The sequence below is a fragment of the Colias eurytheme genome, chromosome 30, assembly GCF_061535395.1.
Source record: "Colias eurytheme isolate Ceu_HAF_F1 chromosome 30, ilColEury1 Martin Lab GWU primary, whole genome shotgun sequence".
In the NCBI taxonomy this organism is placed as follows: domain Eukaryota; kingdom Metazoa; phylum Arthropoda; class Insecta; order Lepidoptera; family Pieridae; genus Colias; species Colias eurytheme.
This window is the reverse complement of record NC_143009.1, coordinates 1,328,962-1,349,332: the sequence shown is the minus strand read 5'-3', so window position 1 is coordinate 1,349,332 and position 20,371 is coordinate 1,328,962. Positions and strand designations below refer to the sequence as shown.

At 33.4% G+C, this 20,371-nt stretch overlaps 1 protein-coding gene across 1 annotated transcript; it reads left to right on the top strand.

The window, feature by feature from the left end:
• Positions 1-124: 124 nt before the first annotated feature.
• ND-49 (NADH dehydrogenase (ubiquinone) 49 kDa subunit) lies at positions 125-17,851 on the top strand. The gene is made up of 10 exons (XM_090118498.1): positions 125-276; positions 699-814; positions 1,736-1,845; positions 2,707-2,908; positions 3,485-3,672; positions 12,828-12,991; positions 13,980-14,099; positions 15,115-15,244; positions 16,374-16,519; positions 17,335-17,851. The coding sequence occupies exons 1-10, from the start codon at positions 182-184 to the stop codon at positions 17,462-17,464; spliced, it is 1,401 nt and encodes a 466-aa protein (XP_089974624.1). The 5' UTR covers positions 125-181; the 3' UTR covers positions 17,465-17,851.
• The last annotated feature ends 2,520 nt before the right edge of the window (positions 17,852-20,371 follow it).

Sequence of the window (20,371 nt, the reverse complement as noted above, 5' to 3'; positions counted from 1 at the left end):
TTATAAAAAAATAGGAGACATTTAACTCGAATTAATTAATGTATTGATATTTATTTTAGTGCTTCATAAGTGGATCTTTACATATATTATAAATTCATGATATTGCTTTGAAAGATAAATTTTTAGATATCACAATTCAAAACGTCAGAATTACGTGAAACGAAACGTAGTCTCTGCAATAATGGCTTCGTTGGTGAATGTTTTGCTGCGAAAATCCGCCAATTTAAACCCTTCTAAAGGGCTATTAAAGAATTTACCAGCCATTTACAATGTGAAGTGAGTGCCCAACGATATAGAAAAGTATTTTTTTTCTTTTGTTTTCGTGTAAAAACTTAATAAACATTATGTAATAACTTAGGTTTAACCTGTTCAATTTCTCAGCTGATAGCTAAGATTTTGTATTTCGTATGTATTAACTACACTACAAATAATAAATTTAACGTTACTCTGTAATTTTATTTCGCCTGCTAACCTGCTAAAGTGAAAAATACAAAAACCACAATGTTCAAATCAAAAACAGTTAAGATCGATCTACTTACATATCTATGATTTAATTGCTTTATTCTCAATTTATATGATTGCAAGTACTAAAACTAATACGAAAATCATACGTTTAACAAACTAAACCTATATTTAAGCCAAAACTTATACAAAATAATAATACTTAATACAACTAACTAATAAATTCGTATTTTCAGCCAAGACCGAAAAGGCCACAGATGGCATCCAGATCCAACTTACATCAAGCAGTTCGAGGGACCGGTGATGTTCCACGAAGAACTTGGAAGGGAACTTGCACACCCACCGTACAATGGTGAGTATAAAATTTATGGATTTATTTAGAGAAGATACAGAAACATTTACTAAAAATTTCTAATTTATATGAATGAAAAGATACAATTGATTTTTGAACTAAATGGCTTTCTCTTCTCATTGTGAACATAAACAAATTTAGAGCGGCTGTACACGGGTAGCTTTTATAAGCTACAACAAATTTGGAAAGTGTATAATGTAAAGAATCAGCAAAATAACATGCTTTATTGATTTTTGTTTTGTTTTTGGTTGATTCAGTATAAAAGTAAACATCCATGAAATTATTGTAGTGTCACTGATCCTTGATAAGTGCATGAAGATTGAATTAACGTGTTAAATCTGTCTGTTTGTAATGGTCAGAATCTATAAGTGTTTAAACATCTATATATATAAAAATGTTTTTTCTATATATAGATTTTCTTTTCCGTTTCGCGTTGTAACGGCATCATGCGTGAAAGGGTGGACCAATTTCGATAATCCTCTTTTTATTATATTCTTTGAAGCACGAGAATGGTTCTTATGTAGAGAAAACGTAAATATGTACCATGGGCGAAGCCGGGGCGGACCGCTAGTATGTAATATGAAGAAAGACTGTTAACTCAAACTTAATTTATTCGTTCAATTAGACTTCTAGAAGCACTTTTGAATCGTCATAACTTATTTTACCTGCGGCTGGCAGGAAACTGTAGTATTGAATTTGATATTTTGGTTTAATATGGCATTCTAATGCTGTATAAAAATATATTTTCAAAGGATTGAAAAAATTTATCATGATCGAAATTTTTTTCTATTTAAAAATGCAAAACTGTAGTTATTACTAAACATACGATTGTCGAGTTCAAATTGTATTGTGTTATGTATTACTTAGTACTAAATAAACGATTTTTAACGATTTTTTTTTAACGATACATTAATTTTCAAGGTGTGATAACACCAACGGAGAAGCAAGTCAAGAACATGATCATCAACTTCGGCCCGCAGCATCCGGCCGCTCACGGCGTGTTGCGTCTCGTCTTGGAATTGGATGGAGAGGTTAGTTTAGAAACGTTATGTTAATAATTGTATAGGAAACTAGCGGTCCGCCCCGGCTTCGCCCGTGGTACATATTTCGCAATAAAAGGTAGCCTATTTTCTTTCTCAGGGTCTAAAGATTATCTGTGCCAAATTTCATCAAAATCGGTCCAGTAGTTTATGAGCCTATTCATTACAATCAAACAAACAAGCAAACAAAGTTTTCCTCTTTATAATATTAGTGTAGATAATGAAAGTATGTTTTTTAGTTTGTCTATGAGAATGTATATCTTTCAAAATGTTGATTTGCAATAACAAAACTCTTTTTGCAAGTCATATTTGAATGAAAAGTAAAATGAATACTCGCACGGTTTTACCCAAGGTAAAAGCAAGTATTTTATAGCTGCTGTTCTGATACAATATATTAAGCTACATCACTGCCAAGTATCATCAAAAATTATTCAGTTGTTTTTTCGTAAAAGAGGACTAAATGTACATACAAACATTCTTAAAAACGTTTGTGTTTTTAATATTAGTAGGGAAGTAAGATTTATAATGTGTTTGGCTGTGTTTTTTTTTGGCAATAAATTTCTTTTCTTTCTTTCTTAATAGCACAAAATAGCACGTAAACAAGGTAATTTTTATATATGATTTCAAGGTTTGCCAGATTTTGTGTTATGGCAATAAAATAACGAGACAAAGTGTTATAACGTCTATAATATGACATCTATATTATAATGTCTGATTTATTTCAATACAATATGACTTGTATACTATGTTCTACATGCTTATTATACAGCTGATATGTGCAAATATGTACTCGCTACATATACCACGTACTAAAACTAAACATATTAACTGAACTAAACTTAAATATTCCAGACAGTACGCGGCGCAGACCCACACATAGGCCTGTTGCACCGTGGTACAGAGAAACTGATAGAATACAAGACATACACACAAGCGTTACCCTACTTCGATAGGCTGGACTATGTGTCGATGATGTGCAATGAACAATGCTACAGTTTGGCGGTAGAAAAGTTGTTGAATATCGACATACCGCTGCGTGCGAAGTATATTAGAAGTGAGTAAAATCGTTGTTAATAGTTTTATGTTAGACTAGCTTTCCGCCCGCGGCTTCGCCCGTGTTGTCAAAGAAAAACCTGCATAGTTCCCGCTCCCGTGGAGTTTCTTATAGTTACTTTTACTCGTCGTTACTTTTATTATAGATCACGCAATTTCTTTTAAAAAAATATTCAATAAACAGTTTTCACTTTCCTACGATTTTATTATATGACTGTATAGATACTGATATATTATAATATTAATAATTATAGCTGTTGCTTGCCTGATTAGGCAAGCAAAAGCGAGTAATTATGTGCTTATGTGTTATATTTGTATGTATTCTATTTAAATGATATCATCAAATTCGGTGTGAAAACAGTACAGACTTTCGTAATTTTAATATTAGTATGATAGAGCAGTAATCGAATTTTGGAATTCTTTTTAACTTTTCCTAACTCCACTGCTCTGCTATCCTTTTTTATACATTTTTTCCTTATATATCTCGTATAGCCAACCACACAATAGCCGTTGGTAGTCATGATTACAATGTTAAGACTCTCCTCTACTCTTACTGACTCTACTCAACTCTTTCCAGCGCTTTTCGCGGAAATAACGCGTATCCTCAACCACATAATGGCGGTCGGTACTCACGCGTTGGACGTTGGCGCTCTTACTCCTTTCTTCTGGCTTTTCGAGGAGAGAGAGAAAATGATGGAGTTCTACGAGAGAGTGAGTGGGGCCAGGATGCACTCCGCTTATATACGCCCGGGGGGTGTTTCTTTGGTGAGCAAATTAGTATTAACCTACTGGAATAATATTATCTATATTAAGGGGCGAATTTTCAATCCTTGGTACGAGCTTTTTTGTCCAATAAAGTAATATACAACTATAAAAAAAATGTCACCAGTAAAATGTGCCTTTTTTAATTGGTTGTTTAATATAAAAATGTTGTGTGGTTTTATGAAACCACGGTAAAAGTGAAACTGTTCGAACGGTTCCGAACACTGCTTTGTGTAGCGCATGTCGCGTGACGGTCGGCTGCCGAGTAGGTATACCTACTCGGCAGCCGCGATACACGCGACATGCGCTACACAGACCAAAAAGTTTGAGACGATGTAATAAAAGTTTCACTTTAAGGTGATTCCTACGATCTGTTCCCAGCCAATGTCCCGCTAGATGGCGCTGAATTCTACATTTCTAGTTTATTTGAGTTTTTGCGTAATTGGAAAAGATTAAGGTCGTAGGAATAGTCATGGCGGTTACTGAATATTATATTTTATTGAAATATGTCATATCATTGCCTTAAAATCCACCCAATTTGGTAAAAAAATGCATTATAACATCTGTCATTGCATACAGGGTCGTTTACACACACAGACGTATACAAAAATGATAAAGATTTAACTCTAGATGGCGTGAATGTAAAGCGCGTCACACACGGTGAAGATACTACCTATAATATTTTATCTAATCTAGTAATATTTTATATTACAGTATCTTAAGGTATCCGGTATCAGCGTTCTGACCATCATTTTTCTTTTTTCGCTGTAGAACCGCCATCCTGTTACAAATGACCCACAAAGGAGAATGACCACGGGTGGTATTGGTAAAATTTTAGTTGTGCCACGTATTCGTTATAATATTGTTAATTCCTATTTGTATTTATAATGATCATATGTATCAATATTAAGTCTTAATTAAACCGGATAAATTGAAATAATAGTAAAAGTAAAAGTTTTTCTTTTGAAACATGTATGACTACGTATGGAATCGGTAAAATACTAGTTGTGTCGTGTTCGTGATATTGTTAATTCCTATTTGTATTTATAATGATCATATTTATCACTATTAAGTTGTAATTATACCGAATAAATAGAAATAAAAGTAAAAGTTTTGTTTTGACACATACCTATATCTATCTCTCTTGCAAACGTCATATGTCATAGTTTCTATTTGAAATGTCAAATGAATGTGTTCGACGCATTGTTCGATGTTATTTTGAAATAATGTTTAAATTACGATTTACTTTTCACATTATGGGTAGACAAAACTTCAAAACGCCACCTGCTACGGTTTATATTATTATGAACGATTAGCTTTCCGCCCGCATTTTCAAAAAAAAACCCGTATAGTTCCCGTTCCCGTGGGGTTTCCGGGATAAAACCTATTCAATGTGTCCAAGTTACGTTCTATATGTGTGCTAAATTTCATTGTAATCGGTTCAGTAGTATTTGCGTGAAACACACACATACACATCCTCACAAACTTTCGCATTAGTAGGAAGTAGGATTGTTATAAAAATAAAAGTTATATTTGTTGGCGTAAACTATTTTATTGTAATTTTGGGAAATAAATAATGTCAAAATTGATTACCTACAATAAAACGCAGTTTTATTTTATTACCTACATTACACTATTGTTTTTTTTTTATCAAAACATGTATTTGAAGTAGCAAATATGATATTATGCTGATCCAAGCATTTTCACTCAAAACTAATATCACTAATGATTTGTAAAAGTAAATTATTTCAATATACATTTCATAACCAACAAGTAAGAATAATTATTCATACAACAACAAATCAAAAACACTATTTACTATGGAAAAAAAACCAGGAAGGTGAAAAACATATTTACGATTTCGATTTTCGATGCACTCGACTTTTAGTAAAATAATAGGTAAAAATATTATTATGGTTTTGATCACAGACATATCTGTGGTTTTGATTTTAGCTAATAGTATCAGAAAGCTGCGTGTTCAATGCACGTCGGGGTCCCACAACTGTGGAGGAAGGAAGGTAGAATACCTCCATCGAATAAGTGAAGTTTTTCGACATACTCGATTTGCCGGCCGGCCTCAATGAAGATTGTCCGAAAGTTGTATATGTGCTCTGTAACGAAAAAATTTCGCTAGCGCGATTCAGAGTGAGGTGTCGTACAATATACCTAATGAAGTTTTTCATCTTTTTATTTTACTGCAAATACAAAATAAAAATTAAACAATGGTAATGTAAATTCTAAACAAACTACTACCTACCAAAATACAATTAGAACAAAAATCATTTGACTGGTTGATTTCACCCAGAGGCCAGAGGCGGCTCGTGACAAAATTGTATGGGTGTTCACTTGAAATAAAACAACGAAAATACAATAGCGTAGCAGGATAATTTATTACAAAAAAAAATGAGCACCACATTTTATAAATGTCTATAACACTAAAAATTACAAAGTACAGGCTATTTCAAAACGAATTCAATGACTAGGTATCAATAATTAGTAAATCACCGAATTTGCATTCGCGAGCGTAGGTATCCATAGTGTTTGTCACTGACGGTCACTGACCTCTATAACTTATAGAGGTCAGTGGTGTTTGTTGTGTAAACATGTATGTATTTGAGTAGTTAGTAGCATATTATATTCTGAATTTCTGATCCATGCCTATTCACTCAAAACTAATAACACTAATGATTTGTAACAGTAAATTATTTCAATAGGTAGGTATTTGAACATTTCCCAACAAGACGTAAGAATAATTATTCGTAGGTATACAAGATACAATAACAAATCTAATACACTATTTATTATTTTATTATTTACTAGCGGTCCGCCCCGGCTTCGCCCGTGGTACATGTTTACGTTTTCTCTCCATAAGAAGTAATAGAGAGCTAGCGCAAAGCTACCTGTATGTATTTGACCAGACCTGGATTTTTGTGTGTTGATTCCCCTATACCTACTACACATGAGATGAGGAGTCACTAAGCCCAGAGTGGTGGACGGGGCGCGCGCTTAGGTAAGACAGGTGGAAATTTTTGGCGAACTTTGAAACCATTTGACCACGTCTGCCATTTTGATATTTGAAAATAGATTATTATTACTATCGGAAAATAACAATGGCAGACCATTATCACGCGGATAACATTCTGGCAGACACTTATGAAAGTGCTGAAAAAAATACAATTTTGAAAGTATTTGACCAGATCTGCCATTCATATATTTTATTTATTAGGGTCTTAAAAACTTATTTTCGAAACGGCAGACATTTTCATTGCGTACAGACTTCAGCAGACAACAAAACTTTACAGACTTCAGCAGTCAACAAGACTTAGCTTCTACATGGTCAGATGTATATATGTATTACGTTCCCTGACCTTACATCAATGATTTACTTTATTAATGTTTTTATGGTCATTTACATTTAATTTTGAAAACTATGGAATAAAATTTATAAATTTGATGATACAAAACTAAATATACATTTGTAAAGAATCTCAAATATAAAGTTGTGTTGCAAATAACAAATCATCATTTAAATATTTAGTTTATTTCTTTATTTAAGAAACAATTAACAATTACAAAACAACATAAAAAAACACGCATGCATTCATTGAAATGTTCATTCATCATCACTATCGTATGGCGTTGTGTGACTCGTCTTCATAATCCATTGAATCGGATTCTGTAAAAGTAAAACGTAAATTATATAATAAAAGAACTATTAGCCGCCAGTGTAGGTACTTCTGCTGCTACATGAAAATATGCTAGGGTTGCAACAAATGGGAAATAAAACAATTGTGATTATTACTATTATGATGTAATCATTTATTCATATTATGTACATTCAAAACAATTGCTATTATTAAATCTGATGTAATTATTTTTTCATAAATATATAATTATTATTAATTACATAATATATTGCACTGTGAAATATTTACGTATCACTTTATTTTTGATGTTCTTAATTGTCTTTTATAAAATTTAAGTGACGCATTCGCATTGGGATCAACAATCCGATAAGAAAAGAATGGAGACAACATATACATAGCTTTGATTTCAATTCTACAGATACAAAATATACAATCTATCTAAAATGATACAAGTTACAACGGATGTTTCCTGCGTTTTCTCGTCAAAATACCGAAACAACGTAATTATTGTATAGTAGTTGGGCGTGAAAGTAAAAAAACAAATGAAAAGTGTTTTCCATATGATTATTTATTAAATTTACGCGATTAAGAATAATTTCAACGATACAATTTAGTAACCGAGAATTCAGAGGATTAAAGAAAAAACCTGCCTGATCATTTTATCAAACTCTAAAAGAATTATGGTTATTTCGCATCACTCGGTTTATTAGTTTGGTAATAATTATTAAAGGTAGTTACAACCCTAGCCATTGAGTCGAACGGTAGGCAACACAATATCGACTTTGTGCGGGTACATATGGTACATTTCTTCTTGCTGTGAAGCGTAATTATTATTATTAAGATTTTTTAGGCTATTTTGAATCAGCTGTTCTAATTTAATTCTAGAAATTTATTAAAACGTGATTTTTTTAAAAGTATATTATGAGTTTATAAATACCTCAACCAATAGTTATTGTGTCCTATCCTCATTTCTTTATATCTTGGTAGTTAACTAAAGTGTTAAATTTACATAACCTCAACAACAACATTTACACTGCCACTGCACTAAAACTAAACTAACTAGCTCTCTAGCTATAAGAACCATCCTCGTACTTCAAGGGATATAATAAAAAAAGAATTATCGAAATCGGTTCAGCCGTTCTCGAGTTATGCGCTTACCAACACATTTTGCGATTCATTTTTATATTAGACTAGCGGTCCGCCCCGGCTTCGCCCGTGGTACATGTTTACGTTTTCTCTACATAAGAACCATCCTCGTACTTCAAGGAATATAATAAAAAAAGAATTATCGAAATCGGTTCAGCCGTTCTCGAGTTATGCGCTTACCAACACATTTTGCGATTCATTTATATATATATACTAGCGGTCCGCCCCGGCTTCGCACGTGGTACATAATATTTACGTTTTCTCTACATAAAAACCATCCTCGTACTTCAAGGAATATAATAAAAAAAGAATGATCGAAATCGGTTCAGCCGTTCTCGAGTTATGCGCTTACCAACACATTTTGCGATTCATTTTTATATATAAGAATAAGATTATGTGAAAATAACCAGGAAGGTGAAAAACATATTTACGAAAACATAGTAACATAATATGGCTGTCGCTACAATAATTATATTTCAATTTTATCTTTTTATACCTAGTAGAACTGGCCGACGAATAAAAAAAATCGTATTAGAATAAATACAATAAATTACGGAACAAAAAAAGGATTGTAACTGAATTAGGTATGTTTGTTTCTGGGCGCACCGTTTTCGACGACGCGACGCGCGACGTAAGCGTATAGGTATAGGTACCTACTTTGCTAAAACAAACTAATAAAATTGTGTGTCTGTCTGAAAATTCGGAAAAGCATATTTTGCAAGTTTGTAATTACTTTGATAGTTTACCGATTTATAATAATTGTAATTGTAATTGTATAATATAAAATTTGCAATGTGGTGAAATTTCATAAAAATCACGGGCCAATTTTTTGTTTTGAATCCCACCGAAAATATAATTGCGTTATTAGAATAATTAATTACTATACCTACCCACGATCAATTATTACAATATAGTCTCAAATGCATACTAGAGAAATATTGCAATTTGATTCAATTAAAATGCATAGCATACAAAAATAAATTCACAACACAAGAAATTCCGCGCGCAAATCATAGCGCGTGTCAATGAAATCAAGAATGTTTTATATCAAGCCGACGCGGACGACGACGCGACGCCGAACAAAAGTACCTACGACGGACGACCACGCTTCGAGTTGCCAAACAACATGAGTAATAAATTGTTTACAAAAAAAAACAAGTTTTCCATTTTTCTGTATGAGTAGACAGAACTTCAAAACGCCACCTGCTACGGTTTATATTATGAACGATTGTTATAAAAATAAAAGTTATATTTGTTGGTGTAAACTATTTTATTGATCAATAATTTTGGAATTTAAAATTGTCAACATTGATTACAATAAAACGCAGTTTTATTTTATTACACTATTGTTTTTTTTATCAAAACATGTAGTACCATATAATATTATGCTGATCCAAGCATTTTCACTCAAAACTCATATCACTAATGATTTGTAAAAGTAAATTATTTCAATATACATTTCATAACCAACATGTAAGAATAATTATTATTATTCCTACCTACAACAACAAACCTAAAACACTATTTACTATGGGAAAATAACCAGGAAGGTGAAAAACATATTATTATTTACGATTTCGACGCACTCGACTTTTAGTAAAATATAGTAGGTAAACATAATATTATGGTTTTGATTTTTGCTACTAGTATAAGAAAACTGCGTGTTCAAACTACTTGTTTGTCTGTCTGAAAATTCGGAAGTACTTTGGTAGTTTACCGATTTATAATAATATTGTATATATCGTTGTTTAAAAAATATTCAAACACAATAAAATATGATATACTGATTTATCACTGGTTTCAGTGATGAACTGATGAGTCAATTATAGCCACTATACTTTCGTCATACGTGTGTATGATTGATGTGATTTGCAACGTGGTGATATTTCAGAAAAATCACGGGTCAAATTGTCCCACCGAAAATATAACTGCGTTATAAGAATAACTATACCTACGATAAATTATACATAATACAATATAGTCTCAAATGCATACTAGTGAAATATTTTATTTGAATCAATAAAATAAAAAAAAAATAAAAAATAATAATAATACAAAAATAAATTCACAACACAAGAAAATCCGCGCGCAAATCATAGCGCGTGACAATGAAATCAAGAACTTTCGAGCCGACGCGGACGACGAAGGAGCCTAACAAAAGTACCTACAATCATAGGCGGCTCGTGACAAAATTGTATGGCCGTGTTCACTTGAAATAAAACAACGAAAATAGGTACCTACAATAGCGTTAGCAGTACAAAAAAAATGAGCACCACATTATAAATGTCTATTTATACACTAAAAATTATAGAGTATTTCAAAACGAATTCAATTATTATTTAGCAATAATTAGAAAATCCCCGAATTTGCATTCGTGATCGTATTCATAGTGTTTGTCTACACTAATATTATAAAGAGGAAAACTTTGTTTGTTTGTTTGATTGTAATGAATAGGCTCATAAACTACTGGACATTTTACCAATGTTTGCAAGTTTGTGATTACTTTGATAGTTTACCGATTTATAATAATTGTATACTTATATCATTGTTTAAAAATATTCAAACACAATATGATATAGGTACTGATTTATCACTGGTTTCAGTGATGAACTGATGAGTCAATGTTAGCCACAATACTAATCACTTTCGTCATACATGTGTATGAACTATGATTGATGTGATTTGCAATGTGGTGAAATTTCATAAAAATCACGGGCCAATTTTTTGTTTTGAATCCCACCGAAAATACATATATTACTAATTGCGTTATTAGAATAATTAATTACTATACCCACGATCAATTATTACAATTTACAATATAGTCTCAAATGCATACTAGAGAAACATTGCAATTTGAATCAATTAAAATGCATAGCATACAAAAATAAATTCACAACACAAGAAATTCCGCGCGCAAATCATAGCGCGTGTCAATGAAATCAAGAATGTAATTTTATATCAAGCCGACGAGCGACGACGCCGAACTAAAGTACCTACAGTACCATTTACCTTCAGTGTACAATACAGTTTACAGACCTACGACGGACGAACAATAATGAGTAATAAATAAAAAAAAACATAGTTTCTAAGGTCATTAGTTTTATTTTATTTTATTGTTATTTTCTTTGAACGATTGGAAATGAAATTACTCAATTTTTACACAGAACTTTGATTTATTAGAATTATGCTCATTATGCATAAGATAACGAACGCGAATGCACGACATCTAGCGCGTCAATGTCTAAACATCGCCTTTCGTTTAGACATTGACGCGCTAGATCTGTAATAAGTATATAGTCTATGCGCTAGATGTCGTGCTTTATGTCGTGTTTCGCTTGGCAAAAGTCACGCACACTACTGTAGAAGTGTCAAATTTTTCCGGTATTTTACTGTTGTTTTTCTAAGTAAATATTGTAAATTATTGATTAAAAAGGTCGAACGCGCACACATTTCATTATAGAGAAGTGATAAAATGATTAGTTTTAAAGAAATAGTGTCTGTGTTAAGTGTTTAGAGGTAATCAAAAATGTATGGAGGGACGGTCGGAACATCAACCTTAAAAATATTAAAAAATAAATTTTGATCAAGAATTTAAAAATTGCCTCTTACTTGGTAAACATTAATTTTCTAAGTATATGAAACCCACCGCTTTACGCCAACGAAAATTAAGTAATAGCACTGTTGTGGCTAACGATAGTTAGGATTAGAGCGTATACGCACTATGCGGGTAGCCGCATTGCGGGTAGCCGTCCGGCTGACCGCAAGCACAATTATGTACGTAATATTCATTTCTATGCGCACTGTGCGGTCTGCGGGTAGCCGCATTGCGGACGGCTACCCGCAATGCGGCTACCCGCATAGTGCGTATACGCTCTTAGACTTTAATGGAAGAATATAACAGTTTAAATATTGTTTATAATAAATTTGAAGAACCTGCATGGATTTTACATTTATACTAGCTTTCCGTCCGCGGCTTCGGCCTCTTTGTCTAAAATAATCCATACTTAATATTATAAATGCGAAAGTAACTCTGTCTGTCTGTCTGTTACTCAATCACGCCTAAACTACTGAACCAATTTTCATGAAATTTGGTATGTAGATACCCGAGAAAGGACATAGGCTACTTTTTATCCCGGGAAAATGATGCAATCCCGGATATCCCACGGGAACGGGAACTATGCGGGTTTTTCATTGACTGCGCGGGCGAAGCCGCGGGCGGAAACCTCGTAAATTATATACTAAAACCTTCCTCTTGAAATCACTCTATCTAAAAAAAACCGCATCAAAATCCGTTGCGTAGTTAAAGATTAAGACATAGGGACAGAGAAAGCGACTTTTATACTATGTAGTGATACTCAATTCCAGGACATGCCGCTCGGTCTCATGGACGATATATACGAGTTCGCGAGCAAGTTCGCCGAGCGGCTCGACGAAGTTGAAGACGTTCTCACCACAAACAGGATCTGGGTGCAACGAACCAAGGATATCGGCATTGTGTCCGCTCAGGACGCGCTTAATTACGGTTTCAGGTGTGTTAATAGATAGAAAAGAAATAATAATTACGGTTTCAGGTGTGTAATAGATAGAAAAGAAATAATAATTACGGTTTCAGGTGTGTAATAGATAGAAAAGAAATAATAATTACGGTTTCAGGTATATAATAGATAGAAAAGAAAGAAAAATTGCGGTTACAGTTATGTAAAAGATAGAAATAAGGACTTATTAGTGGAAAAAAAACAATGGAGAGAACCTCGGACTTAGAGACCAGGCAAGCGTGCTAGAAGTTTAATTTCTCAATCTGCGCATTTAATAACATAAGTTCTCCTGGAAACGGGAAAGCTAACCAAAATGTTGAAGAATCAAAAGTTCGATGACTGTCAACTAATGGGCAGAACGTGATAAGCCTGCCTGCATTGAATGCTATGAAACTAAATATTAAGAAGAGATTAAAAAAAATAATACAAATTACAAAAAAAATATATTTTGAATTTTTTGTCAATCCGTTGTCATGCTTTTACACAAATACGTAGGGGACGTATTTTAAGGAGCGTCTATATTGTGTATATGTAGATAGACAATACAGACACAGCTAGCAGGTAGATACAGACACAGCTAGTACATAAAAAAAAATAAGTCTTTTTGGCTGAAAATATACAGACAAGCGCTTTTCGAATTTTTACGTATATAAAACTATTTATTTCTATAAAAATAGGTAATTTTTGAATTTTGCCAAGGAAATTTCACGTCTGACACGTGTGCTCGGCACACACGCTCTTTTTGTACTATTATCAATGTTATTTATTTATAACTAGCGGTCCGCCCCGGCTTTGCCCGTGGTACCTACATGTTTAAACTATCCTATCTCTCAAGTTGGATCGAACTGCACATGGTGTGCGAATTTTATTATAATCGGTTAAGTGCTTTAGGAGTCCATTGAGGACAAACATTGTGACACGAGATTTATAATTTATATATATTAAGATTTATCATTTATTTATAATGATTATTTTATTTCAGCGGTGTAATGCTCCGCGGCTCCGGTATAAAATGGGACTTACGCAAGACGCAGCCCTACGACGCGTACCATCTCGTTGATTTCGACGTGCCCATCGGTACCAATGGCGATTGTTATGATAGGTGAGTGTTTTGACGGGGTTTAAAGCAGGTTTTTTATAGTTGAAGAATTTAAAACAAGATATTTTGTGCTTGAAACTGTTTTTTTTTTGTGTACCGATTGGAAGTTAAACTGCAATTGTGAGTTTGATGCATAGAAGCGTTTGAATGTTATTAAATGGCAAGGTTTGATTGATTTAGGTTCAGAATCGGATTATTATCAGATTATTATAAAAACTTCTATAGTCAGTAGATAGCTGCGTACAAATGATTCTAAAATCTCTTATTAGTTTATGCTTGTATAGAAATGAAATTTCATCCGAAAAAATAAATACAACAAACACATTTAGAATTACTAAATAAACATACATTAAACATTTATTACTAGCGGTCCGCCCCGGCTTCGCCCGTGGTACATGTTTACGTTTTCTCTACATAAGAACCATCCTCGTACTTCAAGGAATATAATAAAAAAAGAATTATCGAAATCGGTTCAGCCGTTCTCGAGTTATGCGCTTACCAACACATTTTGCGATTCATTTTTATATATAAACTAGCGGTCCGCCCCGGCTTCGCCCGTGGTACATATTTACGTTTTCTCTACATAAGAACCATCCTCGTACTTCAAGGAATATAATAAAAAAAGAATTATCGAAATCGGTTCAGCCGTTCTCAAGTTATGCGCTTACCAACACATTTTGCGATTCATTTTTATATATAAGAAGACTAGCGGTCCACCCCGGCTTCGCCCGTGGCACATATTTCGCAATAAAAGTTAGCCTATGTTCTTTCTCAGGGTCTAAAGATTATCTGTGCCAAATTTCATCAAAATCGGTCCAGTAGTTTATGCGTGAAAACCATACATACATATTTACATACAAACCTTTCCTCTTTATAATATTAGTATAGATAAGAAGATAACCGTTTGGTCATCTTTGTTTGTGCTAGATTTAGCTACACAAACAGATTTTTATTTATTTTAGCTTTCACATATTAAAACTAATCTTATTTATTTTTTAATTAATATATTATTTGACAGATACCTAATCCGCGTAGAAGAAATGCGTCAATCGCTCCGCATCATAGATCAATGTCTCAACCAGATGCCGGCCGGCGAAGTCAAAACTGATGACGCTAAACTGACTCCACCCTCTAGGGAGGAAATGAAGGTATTTATATCAAAATAACTACTTTATATACGTATATAAAAGTAGTTATTTTGATTGATTTTTGAAAAAAAAATATATGAGTCGAAGGACTCGAAAGAAAGAAAAAAAAAGATGATCCGTGATGTACAGACGCCGACCAAAGACCCGATCCACACTGTGTTTCAAAATCAAACTCAAGTCATTTATTTATTCAATTAGTCTTCTTCTAAAGGTATTTTTGAATCGTCATAGCATATTTTTTATTATTTTTATATATTATATTATTTTTTATTTTTTAATAACATGACGCAGTTTTGAGCAAAACATACATCCGCTGTCAGCAGGGCATTCTAAGGCAACCACTGAAAATCAGTGTATCGCACTGAGTGGCAGGCCTTTTGTGGCAAACATAGATTTAAGTTAGATTTAAGTTTCTTGTTTTATTTTATTTGTATCTTCTATGTCCACAATAAACATATTTCATTTCATTTCATTTCATTTCATTTCATTTCATTTCATATTTTAACATTTACCACCGCAGTATCTATGGATAAGAGCCGACAAGAAACTCCATAGTTGCCCTTTTAAAATTATGTTATCTTTTTATCAATACTAAATAATGGTTTTCTGTTTCAAAAACATTTGAAATTTTTGATTGACAATCTTTCAACTTTATTGTCGTTAATACTTATAAGTGGTTGTTTTACAGACTCTGTTGTTTTGTTGTCATTATTTATTCCAAAGTTTTATGAAAACTGCCGCTTATGGTAAATACACTGGTAAAGACCTGATAAATAGTAATATTGCTATTTGCCATCACTTTAAAGTTTAATCTCCATTCTCTGTTAACTAAAAACTCAATATTTTCGTCTACAGACGTCGTCCACCGACCTGATCCACACCCACTAATAATACAGTTCATTTTCACTTACAGACGTCGATAAAAGACCTGATCCACACACCATTATAATACAATTAAAATTCACTTACAGACGTCGTTAAAAGACCTGATTCACACATCACTATAATACAATTAAAATTCACTAAAGACCTGATCGACACCCATTTAATTCTGTTCAACAACACTTACAGACGTCGCTAAAAGACCTGATCCACACATCACTATAATACAATTAAAATTCACTTACAGACGTCGATGGAAGCCCTGATCCACCACTTCAAGCTGTTCACACAAGGCTATCAAGTACCGCCCGGCTCTACTTACACAGCTATTGAGGCCCCGAAGGGTGAATTCGGTATTTATCTGGTGTCCGATGGCAGTTCTAAGCCTTATAGGTGAGTTAATAATAAAGGGTATTAAACTGGTGAAATATGATGGGGGAATAGTATTAAACTGGTGAAATATGATGGGGGAATAGGATTAAGCTGGTGAAATATGATGGGGGAATAGGATTAAGCTGGTGAAATATGATGTGGGAATAGGATTATACTGGTGAAATATGATGGGGGAATAGTATTAAACTGGTGAAATATGATGGGGGAATAGTATTAAACTGGTGAAATATGATGGGGGAATAGTATTAAACTGGTGAAATAGATGGGCGAATAGGAATAAACTGGATTAAACATGTTTATGTTCTCTCTCGATTTTTTAAGCTATTGCATAGCTTCTATCGCGGGCCTTGAGCGCGGGGACCGAATCGAGAAATTCCGTAACGAAAAAACCTCACGCTCCCCACGGGGACGGGCGCGGAGGTGTGTCTTGAAGGCATAGCATGCAATAGCTTTACCGCGGCAGTCCCCGAGTGACACACGTCTTTTTTATGATATTCCTGGAAGAATCATCCCCGTACCTCAAGGAATATTATCCCCATAGTCCTGATCTTATAATTTTTGAAGTGAAACTTCTTTATCGGGGTTAGAAAAAAATTTAGTGTAACATTTTTTCGTTACGCTTGACATTTTTCCGTTACGCGCCATCTTTTTCTTGTCCCTACCACGCGTGATTCGACGTATTTCTGTAAAGTTGCATATAGTAAATTACTTTTTGAAAAATAAGGTCATAAAGAAGTTTCACTTCTTACGTGTGTACACTAGTACACGCACACATTTTTTTAAATAGAGATATTAATGTTATATGTCCTTTCCAGATGCAAGATTAAGGCGCCCGGCTTCGCTCATCTCGCGGCTCTCGAGAAAATCGGCAAAAATCTCATGTTGGCCGACATTGTAGCCATCATTGGTACTCTGGATGTAGTGTTCGGCGAAATTGACCGATAAATGTCGGTCAAAATTTAGGTCAAAAGTGGGGTGTAAGCAAAAGTGATGAAAATATCTGGAAATTGTAATAACAATATAATTGAATTTTCAATTTTGATGTTTCTAAGAATATCACTAGATCTTTGTGAATTGTAATATCTTTATTAAAACATGTATTTCACTTAAAACTATGTGAAAGTATAAATTTATCTAAAATGTTTAAATTTTGTTTACATTTTTGCTACTTGAAAAATACATTTAAAAAAATGTGTTTTATAACATCAATGACTCTTATAGAAAAATAAATCGACTTAGATTGTACATTATTAAGTTTAAGCAATAAATTATTAAGCAAAGCATTGTTTAATTGTATTGTTTCATTTCCCGTAGAATAAAATTATATTTACAGACGATTTTTTATTTTGAAGCCTCAGAAAATTTCAAATTTCATTGGAATTTAAAGTTTATGATACTATAAAATAGAATTTAAAAATTATTATTATTATTTAATTATATCCCTTAACTTAAATTAAACCGGGTAAAAAAAGTCCTATGTAAGATCGTGGTGAATCCAATTTCATACAAACGTAACTGTACATTAACTAGAGGGGTACCGCAAGGGTCTATCTTAGGTCGCTTACTATTTAAATTTTACCCAGTTTATATTGTTAACGTTAAAAAACTGTCAGAGGCAACAAAACAAAATAAAATAACATTTGACTTGAGACTTAAGCTAAAAAACCTAAAAAAATATGTTGGTTTTTTTCATTTCATCATTAAATTTGACATTAATCGTAATTACAACTAAAATATGGTGCAATCAAACGGCAAACCCAGAGCTGGGCACCGTTAATAAAAAATTTAACTTCGTTTATATATCGCTAAACCGTTTATCAAAATTTTTTAACGCAAGTTAAAATTAATCGTTAAAATCTGTTAGTTAACACGTAATAAATTTTTTTATTTTTTTTATCCGATCATCATGAAAATTATATAAGAACTGGTGTTAGTTCTAGTAGTTAACAGGTTAATAACAAAAAAAGTGTATTTAATTGAAATAAAAGTCTTCTTCCTCATCATCGCCGTTGTTACTCGCTTTGCTGCTTCCACCACCTAAACTGTTTCTGTCCAGGTATTAACGGAAGTTAAGGAGTCCGCTAACATTTTTTGAAGTTAACTTAAAAAAGTGAATCCTTTAATCGAAATGTTAACTTCGTTAATTAACGATTTACGGATTAACGAGTTAATGCCCTGCTATGACCAAACATAACTATGCTAAAAATAGGCTGATGCAACACATTACGCTGTCACTGTAAAACTTTAAAGTTACCGTTACTGTTACTTTTAAATATGACATTAACTTTAACTAAAAGATGGTGCAACCAAGCGTAAGAATGTACAATCATTTGTTTTATGTACGAAATAGTTAAGATCTACATTGGTTTATTGATGTCGTTTTTGTGAAATAAATCATATAATTCTGATATTCTGCCATCACTTCAATCTTATTCTGATGAAAGGTGTATACCCTACACTATGGAAGAAGTCGCGAGTTATACCGATTCCTAAATCTGGCAGTAGAACCAAAGTTGAAAATTATAGACCAGTGGCGATTTTATGTTCACTAGCCAAGGTATTTGAGATGTGTTTGCATTCTCAAATGCTACATGAATGCAAGCCATACATCTCTCCTCTTCAGCATGCCTTTTTACCACGCAGGTCGGTCGCTACAAATCTCATTTCACTTGTTGAGACATTATCACGTGAAATGGATAAGCAGAATCAAGTCGATGTTATTTATCTCGATTTCCGCAAAGCTTTTGACCGTGTTGATAATGATGTACTGTTGTTGAAGTTAGCAGATCATGGATGTGGCCCGACTTTGCTCAAGCTGTTTTCTAATTATCTTAGGGATCGGAAACAATTTGTTAAATATGGCCCGTATATTTCAGATTCTTATTCTACTCGATCTGGTATAAGTCAAGGATCAAATCTTGGTCCTTTGCTGTTTTTATTACTGATAAACGATTTACCGGATGTAATTGAAAAGTCGGATATCTTACTCTTTGCCGATGATGTTAAAATATTTAAGGTCATTAAATCGGATGAAGATTACTGCCGCTTGCAAACAGACGTAGATGCAGTTTATATGTGGAGTGTGGAGAACAAACTACACTTTAATATTGACAAGTGTGAATTTATGACATTTAGTCGTTCAGCCTATATACGGAACTATGTTTATAGTTTGGGACAGGATCGAATATCACGTGTGAATAAAGTACGCGACTTAGGTATCACATTCGTGCCTCATCTTTCGTTTCATGAGCATATTCACAATGTTTCTAACGCTGCATACAAACGTTTAGGATTCTTACTGCGCAACTCTGTCGGACTTTCAGATAGCGCTATTAGAGTTCTCTACTCGGCACTTGTTAGGAGTATTCTAGAGACTAATTCCATTGTCTGGAGTCCCTAAGAGAAAAAATATGTCCTTATGTTGGAGCAGGTCCAAAAGAAGTTCTTAAGGTACTTGTATGCGAGAAATTTTAATTATTACCCATATCTGTATCCCACAAAATTCTTGCTGGGTAGTTTGGGTTATAACTCGCTGGAACTTCGTAGAAGTCTATCAACTGTTAAATTTGCTCTTACGCCCGTAGCACACCTCCGCTGCGATACCATGACCGCGGAACCGCTAGATGAATTCCGCTGTGATCAAGTGTAGTTTGATTAGTGGAACCGACATCGGCGAAACCTCATGCGAGTCAGTCAAGAATGTGGTCAAGAAGCATCGATCGAAGCGAAATGTCGTCGTTGTCGGAGTCAGAGGAAGAAGAAATATTATTGTGGACTTTAACTTTGAAAAGACATAAAACTCGTAGAATTTGGGTGCATGAGATTAATAAAAAAAGAAAGAAATTAGGAGAA

Excerpts from the sequence above, each read along its gene's own strand:
- ND-49 (XM_090118498.1), top strand. The coding sequence starts at position 182 with ATGGCTTCGTTGGTGAATGTTTTGCTGCGAAAATCCGCCAATTTAAAC. Across the intron at positions 815-1,735 it reads TGCACACCCACCGTACAATG|GTGTGATAACACCAACGGAG; the intron begins GTGAGTATAAAA and ends TTAATTTTCAAG. Across the intron at positions 16,520-17,334 it reads GGCAGTTCTAAGCCTTATAG|ATGCAAGATTAAGGCGCCCG; the intron begins GTGAGTTAATAA and ends TGTCCTTTCCAG.